The sequence below is a fragment of the Perognathus longimembris genome, chromosome 1, assembly GCF_023159225.1.
Source record: "Perognathus longimembris pacificus isolate PPM17 chromosome 1, ASM2315922v1, whole genome shotgun sequence".
In the NCBI taxonomy this organism is placed as follows: domain Eukaryota; kingdom Metazoa; phylum Chordata; class Mammalia; order Rodentia; family Heteromyidae; genus Perognathus; species Perognathus longimembris.
In genome coordinates, this window is record NC_063161.1 from 104,208,782 (window position 1) to 104,224,957 (window position 16,176).

A 16,176-nucleotide genomic window follows, 5' to 3' on the forward strand; every position below is an offset into this window, starting at 1 on the left:
TTAGAGGTGTGAGCCATCAGTGCTGGCCTAGGATCATGTTCATCAGCCCCCAATGAGTCCCTGTGTACACTTGGCACTGCCCATTTTCCCTTAACCCATTCCCTTTCCAGACCTCAGCAATCGCTAGTGATTTTTGTCCTTCTTTCAGCTCTGTAAGCATTTCACATATAGCCAGGTTCCACATCAGAGTCTCACATCCACAGATTCCAGCAACTTGAGCTGTTTCCTTGTCATCATTTCCTAAACAACACAGGGTTACAGCTGTTTACAAAGTATTTGCATTCTCTTAGGTATTACAAGTAATCTAGAGGTGAGTACATGAAAAGTTGCACATAGATTATATGTAAATATGACACCTTTTTACCTGTACCTTGTGTGCATGAGTGTGTGCGTGTATGTGTTGGTACTGGGGTTTATACTCAGGGCCTATATACTGCCTCTTATCTTTTTTTGCTCAAGGTTGGCACTCTACCACTTGAGCCACACCTCCACTTCTGGCTTTTTGCTGGTTAATTGAAGATGAAAGTGTCATAGACCTTTTTTCTTGGACTGGCATCAAATCAAGATCCTCAGATCTCAGCCTCCTGGGTAGCTAGGATTACAGGCCTAAGCCAACAGCACCTGGCTTATCTGCATATTTAGGGGCATAAGGGGATTTTAGGTCCAATCCTGTGGGCACCAAAAGATGACTATAAGTGACATCACATTATATGATTGAATTACACATGTTAATACAAATGAAATTATGCCTTCCTGATTTTACTTGATAGATTGTCTTAGTCATCTTATCATGTGAGCAGCACAGATCCCTGTTTGGCCCTGTGAAAGCCTAGTCACCCTGAAATTGCCCTACACATTGAAGTCGCATCAAGACCCACAAAAGCAGGTAGATGAAAAGCCAAGGAAAAAACAAAAAGTTGCCCAAGCATTGAAGATTTAATGTGTCAGTTAATATTCTCTTGGGCTCAGGCTGGCTGACAAATAGACGAGTTGCAGTACAGTGGAGAGAGAGATAGGAGAGGTGAGGGCTGGGGTGGGAGAGGTGGACAGGATACCTGGATGAGAGAGGGCTGGATGTTCATTGACTGCTTGGGACATGGTCTCTTCCTGCTGGCGGTGAGGGATGTGTTGGGGAACACCAGACCCTGGGACTAAACAGGGCACCCTGTGGATCTTTCTGATCAAGTTGGGTGGTTGCTTCCTACCAAGTCTTCAATTCTCCAGTGCCTATCATTTAATTCTTTCTCACACTGACTACCCAGAAATAGCAAAGGCCTTGCAAGTTAAAGTGGTCAATGGATCAAGACTGCCCACACCACAAACAATGTCCCATATTTCTGCCCCTCAACCACCAATCCAGGAATTCCCAGGAACCTCTCAGGTGTGGTCATTTTCCCTAACAATTCATAGAACATTTTTTCAAGAGAGATACACAGGTCCCCAGTACCAAAAAATAAATAAATAAATAACAGAGAGATGCACAGGGTCAGGTGTGGGGTAAGGACTTGAAGCTCTCACAGCCTTTCCAGGTCCCTTTATATGCTGCTGCCCAGAAGTGCCCGATTCAGACAGAGCAATTTCCATGGGTTTTACATAGGTGCCACTGAAGACACCATTGGCCCCCATCACAGCTCTCCCTACAGCCTGTCTCTAAATGTTGGAGTTTGGGGCTGAAAGTTCCTCAGTGGTTGCTTTCCAAAGCTAATTAGGGCCCTCAGCGATCCATCAACTCATTAGCATAAAGACAGAGTAAATCCTGAGGATTCAGGAGCACCTCCAATGAACCCTAAAGGGAAAGTACTGACTTCTCATTATACCTCAGGTTGTCCTCCTGAAGAGGCAAACATATTCCCTCTCTTACTAGAACACACACACACACACACACACACACACACACACACACACACACCATGATGTGCAACATATCATACACATGCAGATATCTCACACATCATGCACACACATGCACATGCCACAAACACACACTAGTGATAAAGTAGGAAAATAGGTCTTACAACTTCTTCTGGTCCTCAAGGATGAAGACTGAGGACAGAGCAAGAGTGGGAGGGTGAGGATGGCTGGTGGTATAGTCATTGAGCTTTTCTATCTCTGCCTTGAAGGATTCTAGAAGTCAAAGGCTTTCTTTGGGTCTAAACAGGGCACTTACTAAGTGCCATTGTGGAAGCCCACATCTATGTCAATATTTTGAAGCTGGGTCTCCCATGGTCTGTGTATAATGAGCCAGCAGTGAGGAAGTGGTTTGGAGTTGTTGGTTGAGTTGCAGAGTGACCACAAGGCCCCAGTCCCCAACATTGCCCAGCTTCTTTCTACCACAGTGTCTCTATCTGTGAAAAGGTCTGCCCTTACCCTGGAGCCCCTGGGTTAGCAGTCAAGGATCTTCAGAGAAACAGAATAGGACACACACACACACACACACACACACACACACACACACACACACACACACACATCAGGGATTGGTTCACACCATCATGAAAACTGACAAGTCCCAAATCTGTAGACCTGATATCCCAGCTTGCACTGAACCAGGAAGAGCCCCTAGTCTAAAGACATTCAGCAAACAAAATCTTCTCTAACCAGTAAAATATGTAGTCTTTGATCTTCAAAAATGTCTGCTCAGGCATTCAACTGATTTGATGAGGCCTACCACACTGGGGAGGGCCAGATGCTTTCCTCAATCTGCTGACTCAAACATTCAGCTCATCCTCAAACTCACTTGCAGACATGTGCTCAATAACGTTTGACCAAATATTTGGGTTGACACGTATACCAACCAGGTGTCTCGAACAAGGAAAATGGAAAGCCATTACTCTTTTCCAGTTAGTACTATATAATTAACCAGTTCATCTGCACACTCTTGTCTAAGGGCTTCATATCCATCCACAAGACTGCTTGACTTCCTAAGTCCCCTTCCTTCTGTACTTAGGATCTGGTATTTGTCTATGAATTTTCTTTCTTCTTTTTCCCTTTTCTTTCTTTTTCTTTTTTTGATACTGAGGATAGAACCCAGGATATTGCATTTTCCAGCCAAGCATTTTGCCACCAAGCTGTATCGCAGCCCTGAAGATTTTTCTCTCTTGAAAATCTTGAGTACATGTGTCCATAGAGCTCATTCTCCATAGAGAAACAATGAGAGAGGTCTGTCTCTAGAGGACTTGTGGAGGCACAAAGTCCATGGTCCACTGTCTGACTTTTACAATTTGGCTCCTCAGAGCTGTATGCAAGGAAATCTGAGCTGGAGGGACAGCGGAAAAAAAAAAAAACTCATTGAAGTAGTGTTTTAAGGACACCTCAGAAATAGCATGGATCGAATTCCTAGTCTGTTTTAGGGATACTTACAATTGACAGCTAAGAACCTCATTATTTCTCAGAGTTACTGGCATCCAATTTCTGAAATAAGTTGTGAAGGCAGTTCTTGGACTATTGGCTATCCTGTTATATTGGGGTTAAAGACATTGTTAGGAAATGGAGACTCAGGGACCAATTAAAACCAACTTCAGTAGTTGGGTGCTGGTGGCTCAAGCCTGCAATTCTAGCTACTTAGGAGGTTGAGATCTGAGGATTGCAGTTCAATCAAGCTTCTAGCATGGGTAGGAAAGTCCATGAGACTCTTATCTTCAATTACCCACCAAGAAAGCCAGAAGTGGAGGCATGGCCCAGGTTATAGAGTGCCAGCTTTGAGTGAAAACACACTCAGTGCTCAGGCTCTGAGTTCAAGTGCCAGTATTGGCACATAAGCACACATACACTTACACACACACACACACACACACACACACACACACCCCTCCAGCTAGTGCCCCAGCAGTGACTGTTAAACACTAGGAAGCAGTTGAAGAGCAGACTTATTGCTGAACCAACTGACCATCATGGTAGGGTGAGACATGCTGTGCCATTGGCCATCTCATTGGCTATGATACCAATGGCCAAAGGAGCATATTCTCAACCTCTCCTTTCATTTGAGTTGATGCCATAGGGGTCAAGCAAATGGAGGCCCAGTGGGTCTTACTTTTACAATTTGGCTACTCAGAGCTATGTGCTGAGTGCTGAGCAAATTTGGAAGGCCATGCAAATAGGATGAGTGAAAAGACTGGGGAAGTCCCCCCAGGTCAGGAAACCCACTTTGCCATTGAGCGCAAGAGCCCTGTGGCCTCCCCCGGAAGTGCTCATGTCCCTAAGGGCCTTAGTTTCTCACCAAGGCCAGAAGTGCTGCTAACTTTCATCCTGCTGCCAACTTTCACAGTCCAGATGCACCCAAATTAAAAAAAGGCTGCTCCCTGTTTCATGGCCAGCGTGAGCCGGACTTAGCCTCTGGAGACAAGGTAAAGGGTGACTTTGTCACCAAGAACTCAATATGCTCCAGAGGCCTCCATCCTGCCTGCTCAAGGAATTTCACCTTGCTCTGTACACTAGCCTTCTAGTTCCTCCATTTTTTTTCATCCTCTTCCTTTCTTTCCCTTCTTCTCCTTTTCCTTCTCTATCTTCCCTCCCTTTTTCTCTCTTGATCTCCATATTTCGCAAAGCTTCTAGGATTGTTTCTGTCCAGGGCATGTAGACCTTTGCTTTGCTTTTCTGACAATTGGGCTTCTCCAAGGGATTCTTGTCTCTAAAGACTTCTTTGAGCTGGTAGCCTGTGGCTCATGCCTGTAATAATAACTACTCAGGAGGCTAAGATCTAAGGGTGGTGGTTCAAAGCCAGCCCAGGCAGAAAAGTCTGCAAGACTCTTATCTCCAATAAGAGCTACGAAAAGAAAAAGCCAGAAGTGGTGCAGTGGCTCAAGTGGTAGAGTGCTAGCCTTGAGCACAAAGAGGCTCAAGGACAGCACCAGGGCTTGAGTTCAAGCCCCAGGGGAGGAGTGGGGGATGGATGCTTCTCTGAGGTTATCTCTGTTATCCTGCAGAGGAAGCAAACCCTGGCACAGGACAGTAGAGGTAACCTGGTAGAGGTGAATGGGTTGAGATCTTCCATACTATTCACAAATGTAAGAGTGGGCACAGCTCCAAGATCAGGGAATCCCTGCACAGTGAGGATTGGAACTGGAAGGAGGAGGCTGGAAGGTGGACAAGGATAGCCAAGAAGGAACAAGGGCAAGGGAAAATGCTGACCTACACGTTCTCACTCGTGAGAAATAGTCATGTTGAGGACAAGGATGGCCTCTTGCTCACACTTGGCTTTTTCACTCAAAGTTAGTGCTCTAACAGTTAAGCCACAGCTCCACTTCTGGCTTTTTGCTGGTTTATTGGAGTTAAGAGTCTCAGAGACTTTCCTACCCAGGCTGGCTTCGAAAGGTAATCCTCAGATCTCAGCCTCCTGAGTCGCAAGCATTATAGTCATGAGTCAACCAAGCTCAGCTAATGACAACCTTATGAATAGTAACAATAGCAACGATGGTGATATCTGCATTAATAATAATATTCAGCTCATATCTTCACTATCAGCTGGGCAGGCACCCTCCCAAGCCCGCGGACCGGGGTTTAGTGTCTGGTTTTGTCGGGTCCGTGGAGTTCGTCCCTGACAGACATGCAGGGGTCGAATCTCGCCGCACAATTGGGGTCTGGTGGTGACTAAGGAGTGTGGGAGGGAAGGGTTCCCTACGGGCCTGAAGCAGTCCCAGCCCAGGTAAAAGGGGCTGGGCGAGGCCCGGGGGCTGGGCGGGGAGAGGGGCGGAGACGGGGCGGCGGGGGCGGGCAGACGCGGGGCCCCGCCCCGGCGGGCAGCTGGAAAAGTTTGCGCTGGGACTCGGTGGGGCAGAGGCTGAAGCGGCCGCATCCAGGGACGCGCAACAGTCATCATCAGCCGGGGCTGAGCTGAGCGAGGCGGCAGGACGAACCCTAGGGGAGACCCTAAACCAAGAGCGACCTACTGAGCCCCAAGACTGATATCGGAGCTGTGGAAGCAGCGCTCCGACACTGCCGCGCGCCCCCAGCCAGGATGCCGGTGGCCCAAACGCCCTTTCCAGACAGACGTGAGTTGGAGGGACTAGTCCTGGGGGTGTGCAGACACCTCGCCCAGATTGGGCGGGCTGGGGCGGGTGGGGGAACCCCACTGGGCCCACTTTGAAGACACACATCCAACCGATTCTGGGCACGATAGTGACCTGGGCGCACGTGAGTGCTGCGGCCATCTGAGCGCCCCGCATCCGCACCCCCTCACCCACATCCCTTCCCCACTGCGGTGACCCAGCTACCCTAGAGGCAGTGGGTGTGCTTTCTTGTCAACCACAGCTGGAGCTTTTGAAACAGAGCTGTATCTGAAAAACCTGAATAACGTTAGGTAGCTATCCACAGAGAAGTCCCTTCAGTCGTGTTCTTTAAAAGATGTAAAAAGTGAGGCGCCCTCACGGGGAACTGAAGGTTATGGCCTTTTTCTCCTGGACAAAGCATTCTTTTCAGTCACATTAGCTACCACATTCCAGTTTTCCTAATGTTTCTCTACCAAGACAATTAGAGCTGTCAGGATTGGGGCTGGAAGACCAAGTTCCCACAATGTGTTAATGAGATTCGCAGAGGAAACTGCTATGCCACATTCCTTACTGAGGTAAAGAGTAGGAAGGGGGCTTAGGGCTTTTAACTACCAAGCTGAGTGCTCTGTGTCTGTCTCTCTGTATGTCTCCTTCTTTCTGGTTTTAGACACTCCCATTGCATATTTCCTTGTGGCATTTTTATATTTAGATGTAAGAAATGGATTTCTTGCATAGTGTGTGTGTGTGTGTGTGTGTGTGTGTGTGTGTGTGTGTGTGTGTGTGTTGGTATTAGGGCTCAAACTCAGGCCCTGGACACTGTCCTTGGGCTCAAGGCTAGTGGCTCTACTACTTACAGCTTTTTGGTGGTTAATTGGAAAGAAGAATCTCATGGACTTTCCCACCCAGTCTGGCTTTGAACTGTGATTCTTAGATCTCAGCCTCCTGAGTAGCTAGGATTTACAGACATGAACCACCAGTACTGAGATTATCTTGCAGAATTTTAAAAGGGAGCACACTTTAGTTTGAACATTATAATTAGGAAGGGGTAGCTGTTTGAACAGAAGTTATTCTTCCCTGTTTCTGATCCGAGGCCTCTAGAATTCTACATCTTTCTAAAATCTGGACATAGCAAATTATGCGTGGCGTTAGATTGGGGCATAATTTAGCTTTGCAGCATTTTTTTATAGATGAAAATCTTGAAGGATAGCGTTAAGAAACTGTAATTCCTGGAAAGTACAGGAAAAGATTATGCTCCGTAGGTATTTGACTGACGAACATGGTGTGGTCAGGGCTGATTTTCTTGTTGTGATGGTTGTAGTGGTAGTAGTGTATTGTGCTTGAGGAGCTATGGATGGGTCTAGATCTGTATCACTTCTTAGTTGGTACAGAGCTCAATAATAGGAAAAACCTTTTTTGTGGCCATGGAACAACCACACATTGAGCTTTTTCAATCACAACCCAGCAACCATTTCATCTGGCCTAAGTGTCACTGCTGGTCCCTGACTCCAGAGATCTAGCCTAAAGACCAACCAACCTATCAGACCTTCCCCCTAAGGTACAGAAATAATAATGCCATAGCCAGTTTTTATCTCTGAAAATGCCATTTTCCTCTTTATATCTGTGCACTTAAAAATGATTCTTCTACTTTTCTACCATATATGGATGGGAGAAATTCTCATTTCCTGTGAAAGAAGCTTTACATATTGGCCTAATGACCTGATTTTTCACAATTCACAAACTATTTTTCCTCTTTCTAGAAATTATGACACTTCCATGGTATCAGTTCCATCTTCCTCAACACCTACACTTGATGTATATGCTTTTTATGACCAAAAATAATGAAGCATATCATCATCTTGAAAAACATGCAGTTGCCCTGTGGTAGAGCCCCCTCTCCTCTGCCATAGCCTGAGACACCCCCCTAAGCAAGCTATGTGTGTTGGCTAGGACCATGGTGCTGTGGGTTGCCTGGCATTTCTCTCTCTCTCTTTGTATCTGGCTTTATAAAGCCTTTCTTGATAGATTTTAGATTCCTTTGCTTTTTGTTTTCTGGTGAACTAACTGCTTTCAAAGGAATTTCCATAAGCTTTTGGAAGTAATAATATGATGTGTAACCTTCATTTAATAAGACATTTCAATCATTACTTTTGTTAGCACTATAGGGCATAATTCTTTCTCTCCCTTTCCATTTCTCTCTCCTTCCCCACCTTTTCCCTTTCCCTCTCCCTTTCTCTTTTGTCCTAGTACTCCGTTTTCGAGGGACAGGACAAGGACCAATTCAGTGAAGTTCAACTTTCCGTGCAGTGTTGTACCCAGGGGTGACTTTCCCCTCAGCAAGCTGTGCAGGTATCCAGGCACAGCAGGCTGTGGGGAGGTTCTCACATGGTTCACCATGCTTCTTGGCTTTGAAATTTCCACTCCATTTCCCTGACTCCAGAATTTTCTACACATTTCAACAAAGCCCCTGAAATAGCATCCTGACATTTTTTCTATTACAGTAGCTAGAAGCAACTGTAAAACACACTGGTGAAGCTCTTATCATCTCTTAAAGGACCAATGGGTAGGTGACAGCCTTATCCAGAGTTGGACCCTGATGGGATAGTCCAGAACCAGATGGGCATCCAGCCCAGCTAGGCTCTTCCACTAATGGCCCATAAGGATGCATGCTCCCTAGCAGCCTCATTTAGAAAGTACATGCCACTGTAAGGACCAGACACGACACAGAGGAACCATGGATGGACATCTTGGGCAGGATACCTCTCATTCACATGCTGTTAGCTTTCTCTTGGAACCTATTTCTCTGCCCCTCTATTTCCCCATAGTAACTTATTTCCTTTCCCTCAGAATGAGCAGAAAGAGAAAGCTTGAAAATGATGAGTGAGAAAGCAAAGGAGGCAGCTAGAAGAAGACCCTGCGTCAAAGTCTCTTGCCTTCCATGGATAAATCTGGAAGCTCAAGAGACTGCTAATGGGGAAATACTTGGTGCTGAATTTCAGGGGTATAGCCTCCATACTGAGGGTCCCCTGAATGATGCCCAGCTCTGTAATGGCATCCTAGCTTTGTTTGCCAAAGACAAGGACCATGTGAAAAGCCACAGGGACACTGGAAGCCCTCAAGCAGGCAGTTACTTTTACCTGGTTTGGCAGTGGTGATTATTACCCCGCTCCCCTCTGGAACCCTTCACTGATAGGCTCTGGTTAAGTGTCAAGTGCATGGGGCTGTGAATGTAAAGGCTGTGTTTTGCCAATAGACTATCTTGGAGGCAGAGTGAGGTCACCCAAGAAACCCAGAGTAGGGGAAAAGACTCATTAGCAAAGGAATTTTGCTGGAGTCTTGAAAGGGCCAGCTCATTATTTCCTAAGCTCTTTTGAATGTGGGGGGGGGGGAGGAAGAAGAGAAGGAGGCAAGGAAGAAAAGGAGGCAAGGAAGGAAGGAAGGAAAGAAGGAAGGAAGGAAGGAAAGTAGGGGAAAAGACTCATTAGCAAAGAAATTTTGCTGGAGTCTTGAAAGGGCCAGCTCATTATTTCCTAAGCCCTTTTGAATGTGGGGGGGAAGGAAGAAGAGAAGGAGGCAAGGAAGAAAAGGAGGCAAGGAAGGAAGGAAGGAAGGGAGGGAGGGAGGGAGGGAGGGAGGGAGGGAGGGAGGGAGGGAGGGAGGGAGGGAGGGAGGGAGGGGGCCAGGCAGAAAGGATAACAGTTCAAAGCTGGGGCAGGAAGGTCCATGAGACTTTTATCTTATCTCTACTAAATAAGCAAAAAGCTGGAAGTAACACTGTGGCTCAAGTGGTAAAGCACTGTCCTTGACCAGTATTCTCTCTCTCTCTCTCTCTCTCTCTCACACACACACACACACACACACACACACACACACACACCACACGAAAGAAAACATTCTTGCATTCTAAGTTGCGTTTTAATTCAGTTGGAAGGGTGAAGCATGGTTTCCCAGGGAAGACATGCATTTAAAAAAAAAAAAAAGTACAGTGTCCTGAATCTGACCAAGGGAAATGTGTGCATTCTTGAGGAGGGGAAAGGGCAAGAGGCGGAGGCGGAGAAAGAGAGGGGCTAGACATCATAGAAATATTTTCTGCCCTCCTCCTTGCCTTCTTTTTATAGTTTGTTGACTTTTCAAAGTGCCCTGTGTGGAGAAAGTGAGTGACCAGAGGAGCACATCTGGAGTCCATCTGCCCCTCTCCCAGGCTCACCTTCCCCAGGGATGCTCCAAAAGGAGCAATGGGGGAAGGGAGGCTTCCCTGACATTAGTGCTCTCATTTGGGATCATTCCACACAGAATCACCTCCTAGAAGGCATCCTTTTCCTTCTCAGCCAAAAGTTCTTGGTGCTAAAACATCCTGAGGTCGTCTGCGTGATCTGAGCTTCATGAGGCCTGGGTAAAACACTTGCATTACCGGCATTCTAAGAAAAGCTGAGATGTGAGCAGTGGCTTGGACAGACCAGAATGACTAAGCAGGGATACGGATGTGGAATATTGAAGTTTTTGTCAGAACTGGGAGTGCACAGTAGTAAGGGGTCTGCTGGGGTCCTCAGGGTGACTTTTGGTGCAGGACTTGGAAGTGAGTACTGGGTGCTAATGCAAGGATCTGGCAAGGAATTCGTGTTGGTTAGAGGAATACAGCTGCTTGGTACCAGTGGCTTAGTCCTGTATTCCTAGCTACCTCAGAAGACTGAGATATGAGGATCATGGTTCAGAGCTACCCAGGCAGGAAGCTCCATGAGACTCTTGTCTCTAATTAACACCAAAAAGCTGGAAATGGAACTGTGGCTCAAGTGGTAAATGGTCATTTTTGAGCATGACAGCTAAAGGAGAGAGTAAAGCCTGAGTTCAACAACAGGCACAACAAAAGGAGGAGGAGGAAGAAAAGGAAGAGGAGGAGGAGGAGGATGCTAATAAAGCATGTCCATGTGAGTTTCTTTATATTTCCATACCTTTTGGAATATGCCTCAGCTTTCCAAATATATGCATAACTAATCTACACATAGCCACTGTTCTTGTCATTGGACTTTCTTTTTAAATGTTTGTGTGGAAATTAAGCTACTAAGGCTTACAAAGTCACTGCCACCTCTAGCTTTACTCCTTTCTGATAAAGCAAAATGCAAGCCTTTCTATTATACCAGTCATGCCCTGGATGCGCCCCACCCACCCACCCAGAGGCCCCCCACATATACTTTTTTTTCAGGGTAGACTTGTTGATCACTGATCAGTAATTTCTAGAAAGCCCAACATCTCCGTGTCCTGGTGAAAGCTTACTTTAGACACTAGTATGCTACTCAGAATACTCACCAAGAGAGTTTCTGAAGCAACCTTCACAGCATCACTTAGACGATAGAAGAAATCACCTGTGCCCATGGTCCACAGTGAACTGAGAGTGTTATGTGTCGCCACAGGATGGATGAGAGCAAGTAGGACTTACCAATATCCCTAGGCATGAATCTCTTGAGCAAATGTGCCAAACAAAGCTGCATCTAGTAGTTACATTTTTCTTCTAAGCACAGAAACAAGCTAGACTTGCCTGGGGGTGAGAAGTGTATACCATTGTCATACTCATGGTTGGTAGTGACCAGGAGAGAGGTGTAGGTACCCTGAGGGGTAGAGCCTATCTTCTTGCTGGTCTGGGCGCTGATTTGAAGTTGTCTCTGATCTGTGGCAGGTTGGCCTCTGAGCATGCAGCTTTTCTGCAATGCCTCCACCTCACCAGGGCTGATTGATACCAGGGGATGAGGTAGGGTCTGAGGCAGAACTTTCTTCCAGCAAACTCTCCAGAGGCCAGAACTTGTCCATAACATGCTTTTGACCATGCATAAGAAAAGTGTGTAGACATATCCACAATTGATCGTGCCTTTTGGTGCCTAGCCCAGCACTTAAATCTCAGCTTTGTGATTATTGATAATCCAGAGAAAAATGCACTTTAGGATTCTGAGGAGAATCAGATATCTCTCAGTTACAAAGGCAGAGAATGATACTTAACAAAAGAATGTCCCACAAAAACATATCCCTTGAATAATGAATATTTAATTAAAGAAATGATGGTGTAAGCATTAATGGAGACGTGAAGTCTTAAGTTTCTGGCATGGGTTCTGTTCTTTTTATTGTGACCATTTTATTGTTATTGCGTGTTTATAATGTTTGCTTGTTTTTCTTCTCTTCTGTTCTGCTCAGTGTTTGTTTGCTTTGCCCATTCCAGGGCTTCAACTCATAGTCTTATACTCTCCCACAACTGCACTTCTGGCCTTTTGCTGGTGAATTGGAGATAAGATTCTCTTAGATTTGTCTGTCCAATCTGGCTTCAAACCATGATCTTCAGATCTCAACCTCCTAAGTTGCTAGGATTACAGGTGTGAGCTTCACACCTGACTTCTGTCTAGCCTGACTTCTACTCAGCCTTATATACAGGAGGAAAAGGAATGATATCAGCATGCAGAGCTGCTTTCTATGAACTCTTTGCTCTTTCTCCTGAGCATTTCTTGAGCTGGCCATTTTTTGAGATTCCCTTCCATTCTACCACATCTTTGACCTCAACCCTAGGTGATGATAACTTTCAAAGTGGGTATGGGGTTATGTTGAGACAATGTGAGACATAGGAGACAAGCTGAGTTAGCACGGAAACCATTTACATTGTAAACATGCCCCTGTTACCTATAAGGCTGTGGGGCTGCTGTTGAAATCCCACTCCAGCTGGGGGACAGGACTTCCAGCATTGGCACTGCAGTCACCTTCTGGCTAACCTCGTCCATCTTTGTGACAGATGCCCCTGATAGCAGAGCAGATAGCCCGAGGACATATTGAGATGGTATGGCTGGCGCCGCTGACAGCCTGGCAGAGAGGGTGCAGGATATTAGATGGTTCCTCTGGCAGCTATGCAAACGTAGTAGGTCCACTAATCAGTATGGCAAAGCAGGCTTCGGCCCAGCTACGGTGTGTGTGGAGGTGCTGTACCCACAGGATATACATCATGTTGAGCCTGCTCTCTGGGGACAGCCTTTCCTGCTTTTGTCCAAGTGAGCTCCCTGCTTTTGGATAGTAATGGAGCAGGATGGGCATGGACACAGTAATTCTGTGGTCAGCCTTCACAGATGAAGATGTAAGTAGATAAGGAATAGGAAGTAGCACACAGATCTCTTGACTACCTATGGGCACATAGGTATGTAAGGTGCTGGGACTGATAACTCCAGCTGTGTTGGCAGGAGTGTATGTTGAGATACTCCAGGCAAAACATCCCATGTTAATGGCTCTCGAGTCTATGTTCTCTGCATCCAAGATTTCTGCCAGCATGCAGCATTCAGGCTGTCCTTGACCCCAGCCCTCTGATCTCAGTCAGCTTTCATGGAGGGGCTGGGTAGAGGCAGTTCCTGCCAGTGAACAGACATCAGCTCTCAGGGCCTACAGAACAGTGGATTCATTTAAGCTCCAAGGAAGACATCTCTACAAAAAAAGTTATGGGTTGCCAAGTGCCCTGGGCTCATATGTGTAATCCTAGCTACACAGGAGGCTGAGATCTGAGGATCAAAGTTCAAAGCCAAGCCAGACAGGAAAGTCTCCTGAGTAGCTAGGATTACAGGTGTAAACATTGTTACCTGGCCTTCCATTGTATATTAAATAGTCAAATAATTTTAATTTAAAATAAATGCATCTAGAAAGACACCACATGTTCTCAGTCACAGAAAATGTGCTTCTGTGAAGTAGAGGATAGTGCTCACTAGAAGCTAAGAGTCAGGATAGAAGGAGACTGGGTAATGAGTATAGGTCACAGATGAACATGTTCTAGATGTGGCTCTACTTTACAATACACTATATTTTATAAAGAGGAACTCAAAACATCTCAACACAAACAAATGATCCATATTAAGATGATGGAAATACCCAGTTATCTTTATTTGATCATTACACATTGTGTACATAGACTGAATTATTCACTTTGTACCCTGTAAATATATATGTATATGTATATATATATATATGGTTGTAGTTATAGTTATCAGGCATCCATTGCAGTGTTTTGTTGTTGTTGTTGTTTTAGTTTGTTTGTTTTTGCCAGTCCTGGGGCTTGAACTCAGGGCCCGAGCACTGTCCCTGGTTTCTTTTTGCTCAAGGCTAGCACTCTACCACTTGAGCCACAGAACCACTTCTGGCTTTTTCTATATATGTGGTGCTGAGGAATTGAACCCAGTGCTTCATGTATACAAGGCGAATACTTTACCACTAGGCCATATTCCCAGCCCTGCAGTGTTTTTGTTAATGGATACTAATCCATAGAAAGAAATGTCTGACTTGAGAGCTGGTAGGCTGCATCCAAAGTATCTCAGGAGGACAATTTACCACTGGGAACAGATTTGGTGTATCCAGGGCACAGGGAGATGGGAAGTGTTCAAATTCAACACCCACTGAGGGTTAGTGCTTGGCTTTGCTGCCTTTGCTCTCTCATGGCTCCTGTGGTGCTAAATCTTCCTGCTCACATCCATTGATGGACTTATGTTTATTTTGCAAGCCTCTGATTCTGTTTTTCTATCTAGTGCCAAAGACTGAGCCCAGGGCTTCCAGCATGCTAAGAACACAATAACCATTGAGCTACATCCTCTGCGCGGGCCTCTGCATTTTAAATTCTTCCCCAACCCCATGCCATCACGTTTCCTTTCTTCATTTATCTCAGTCAAGTTAGGTGCTACCGTTTGTGCCAATTTGTATTCAGTCCTAACAGCCACCATGGTGTTCAGTCCAGTGGCTACAGCTCTACCCCCACCCCGGGGCTGTCCTTCCTGTTCTGACTCTGCTGATCAGGCCTCAGGGCTCTCTGCCAGGTGGACCAAAGGCCCATCCAGACTTCCAGGGACCGCCCAAGTTAATAATGGGTACTTCCCACGATGTCACTCCAGAACTCATCAGGGAGGTCTCAGAAGTCCAGTGGGCATCATTCTGGCTCCATCTTTGGTTTTCTTGTTTGTTTTGATTTATCATGAGAAAATCCTGTGTCTTTCAGGGTAACAGGGGATAATGGCTTACCAGCTCCCTTGTGGTAGATGAGGACTAACAACACATTAGCATTTCCTCCTTGGTGCCTGGAGGTTTCCAAGTGGGAGGCTTTATTTGGGTCTGTGTGCCTTGGATACATGACTAAATGATTCATGCATCGAGTGGCTCTGTCCCCTCAGAGTTTTCCAGACCCCTCAGAGTTTTCCCTGGCCTTCATCACTATGGAGAAGATTGGCCTGGGTTTAAACCCCTCTAGGCAGCCCTGACCCTACCAGCTGTCTAAATGTTTCAGAGTTTGTCATCCACAGTTACTTAGGTAACTCACTTCATCTATGGCTCTTGCTCTTTCATTTTGCTCTAGGAGGCTGTTTTCAACATCCCTACTGGTGTCTAGCCTGCACACATTCCTGAAGCCACACTGCAATCTTGGTGGACCTCTGAAATGAACGTTCCCTGGGCGCCCTCTTGTGGATTGTGGAGGTAACCGTCAATGCCAAGCCATGGAAACCAAGCCTCCACCACACCCACAGCCTGTCTTGGGAAACGAGACTCTGTTAGCACATTACAACCATGTGGGGAAGCTGGAGAGCAGACTGCGGGACCCCCCTGAGGACAGCACGATCACCACCATCCTCTTCTTGGTTGTCTGCAGCTTTATTGTCTTGGAGAATCTGATGGTTTTGATTGCCATCTGGAAAAACAATAAATTTCACAATCGCATGTACTTTTTCATTGGTAACCTGGCTCTCTGTGACCTGCTGGCCGGCATAGCTTACAAGGTCAACATTCTGATGTCAGGCAAGAAGACATTTAGCCTGTCTCTGACGGTCTGGTTCCTCAGGGAGGGCAGTATGTTTGTGGCCCTTGGGGCGTCCACCTGTAGCTTACTGGCCATCGCAATTGAGCGGCATTTAACCATGATCAAGATGAGGCCCTACGATGCCAACAAGAAACACCGAGTCTTCCTTCTGATTGGGATGTGCTGGCTCATTGCCTTCTCACTGGGTGCCTTGCCCATTCTGGGCTGGAACTGCCTGCAGAACTTCTCTGACTGCTCAACCATCTTGCCTCTCTATTCCAAGAAATACATTGCCTTCTGTATCAGCATCTTCATAGCCATCCTGGTGACCATTGTCTTCCTGTATGCTCGCATCTATTTCCTGGTCAAGTCCAGCAGCCGCAAGGTGACCAACCACAGCAACACGGA

The 16,176-nt window shown here is 46.2% G+C and overlaps 1 protein-coding gene across 1 annotated transcript in view; it reads left to right on the forward strand.

Moving 5' to 3' along the window:
• The first annotated feature begins 5,761 nt into the window (after positions 1-5,761).
• The window catches only part of S1pr3 (sphingosine-1-phosphate receptor 3), a 12,442-nt gene continuing 2,027 nt past the window's right edge, over positions 5,762-16,176 (forward strand). The window contains exons 1-2 of the mRNA XM_048338225.1: positions 5,762-5,987; positions 15,331-16,176. The exon at positions 15,331-16,176 is cut by the window's right edge and continues 2,027 nt beyond it. Of these exons, the coding sequence (XP_048194182.1) occupies positions 15,470-16,176 (707 nt within the window). The 5' untranslated portion in view covers positions 5,762-5,987; positions 15,331-15,469. The remainder of the gene's footprint in view (positions 5,988-15,330) is intronic.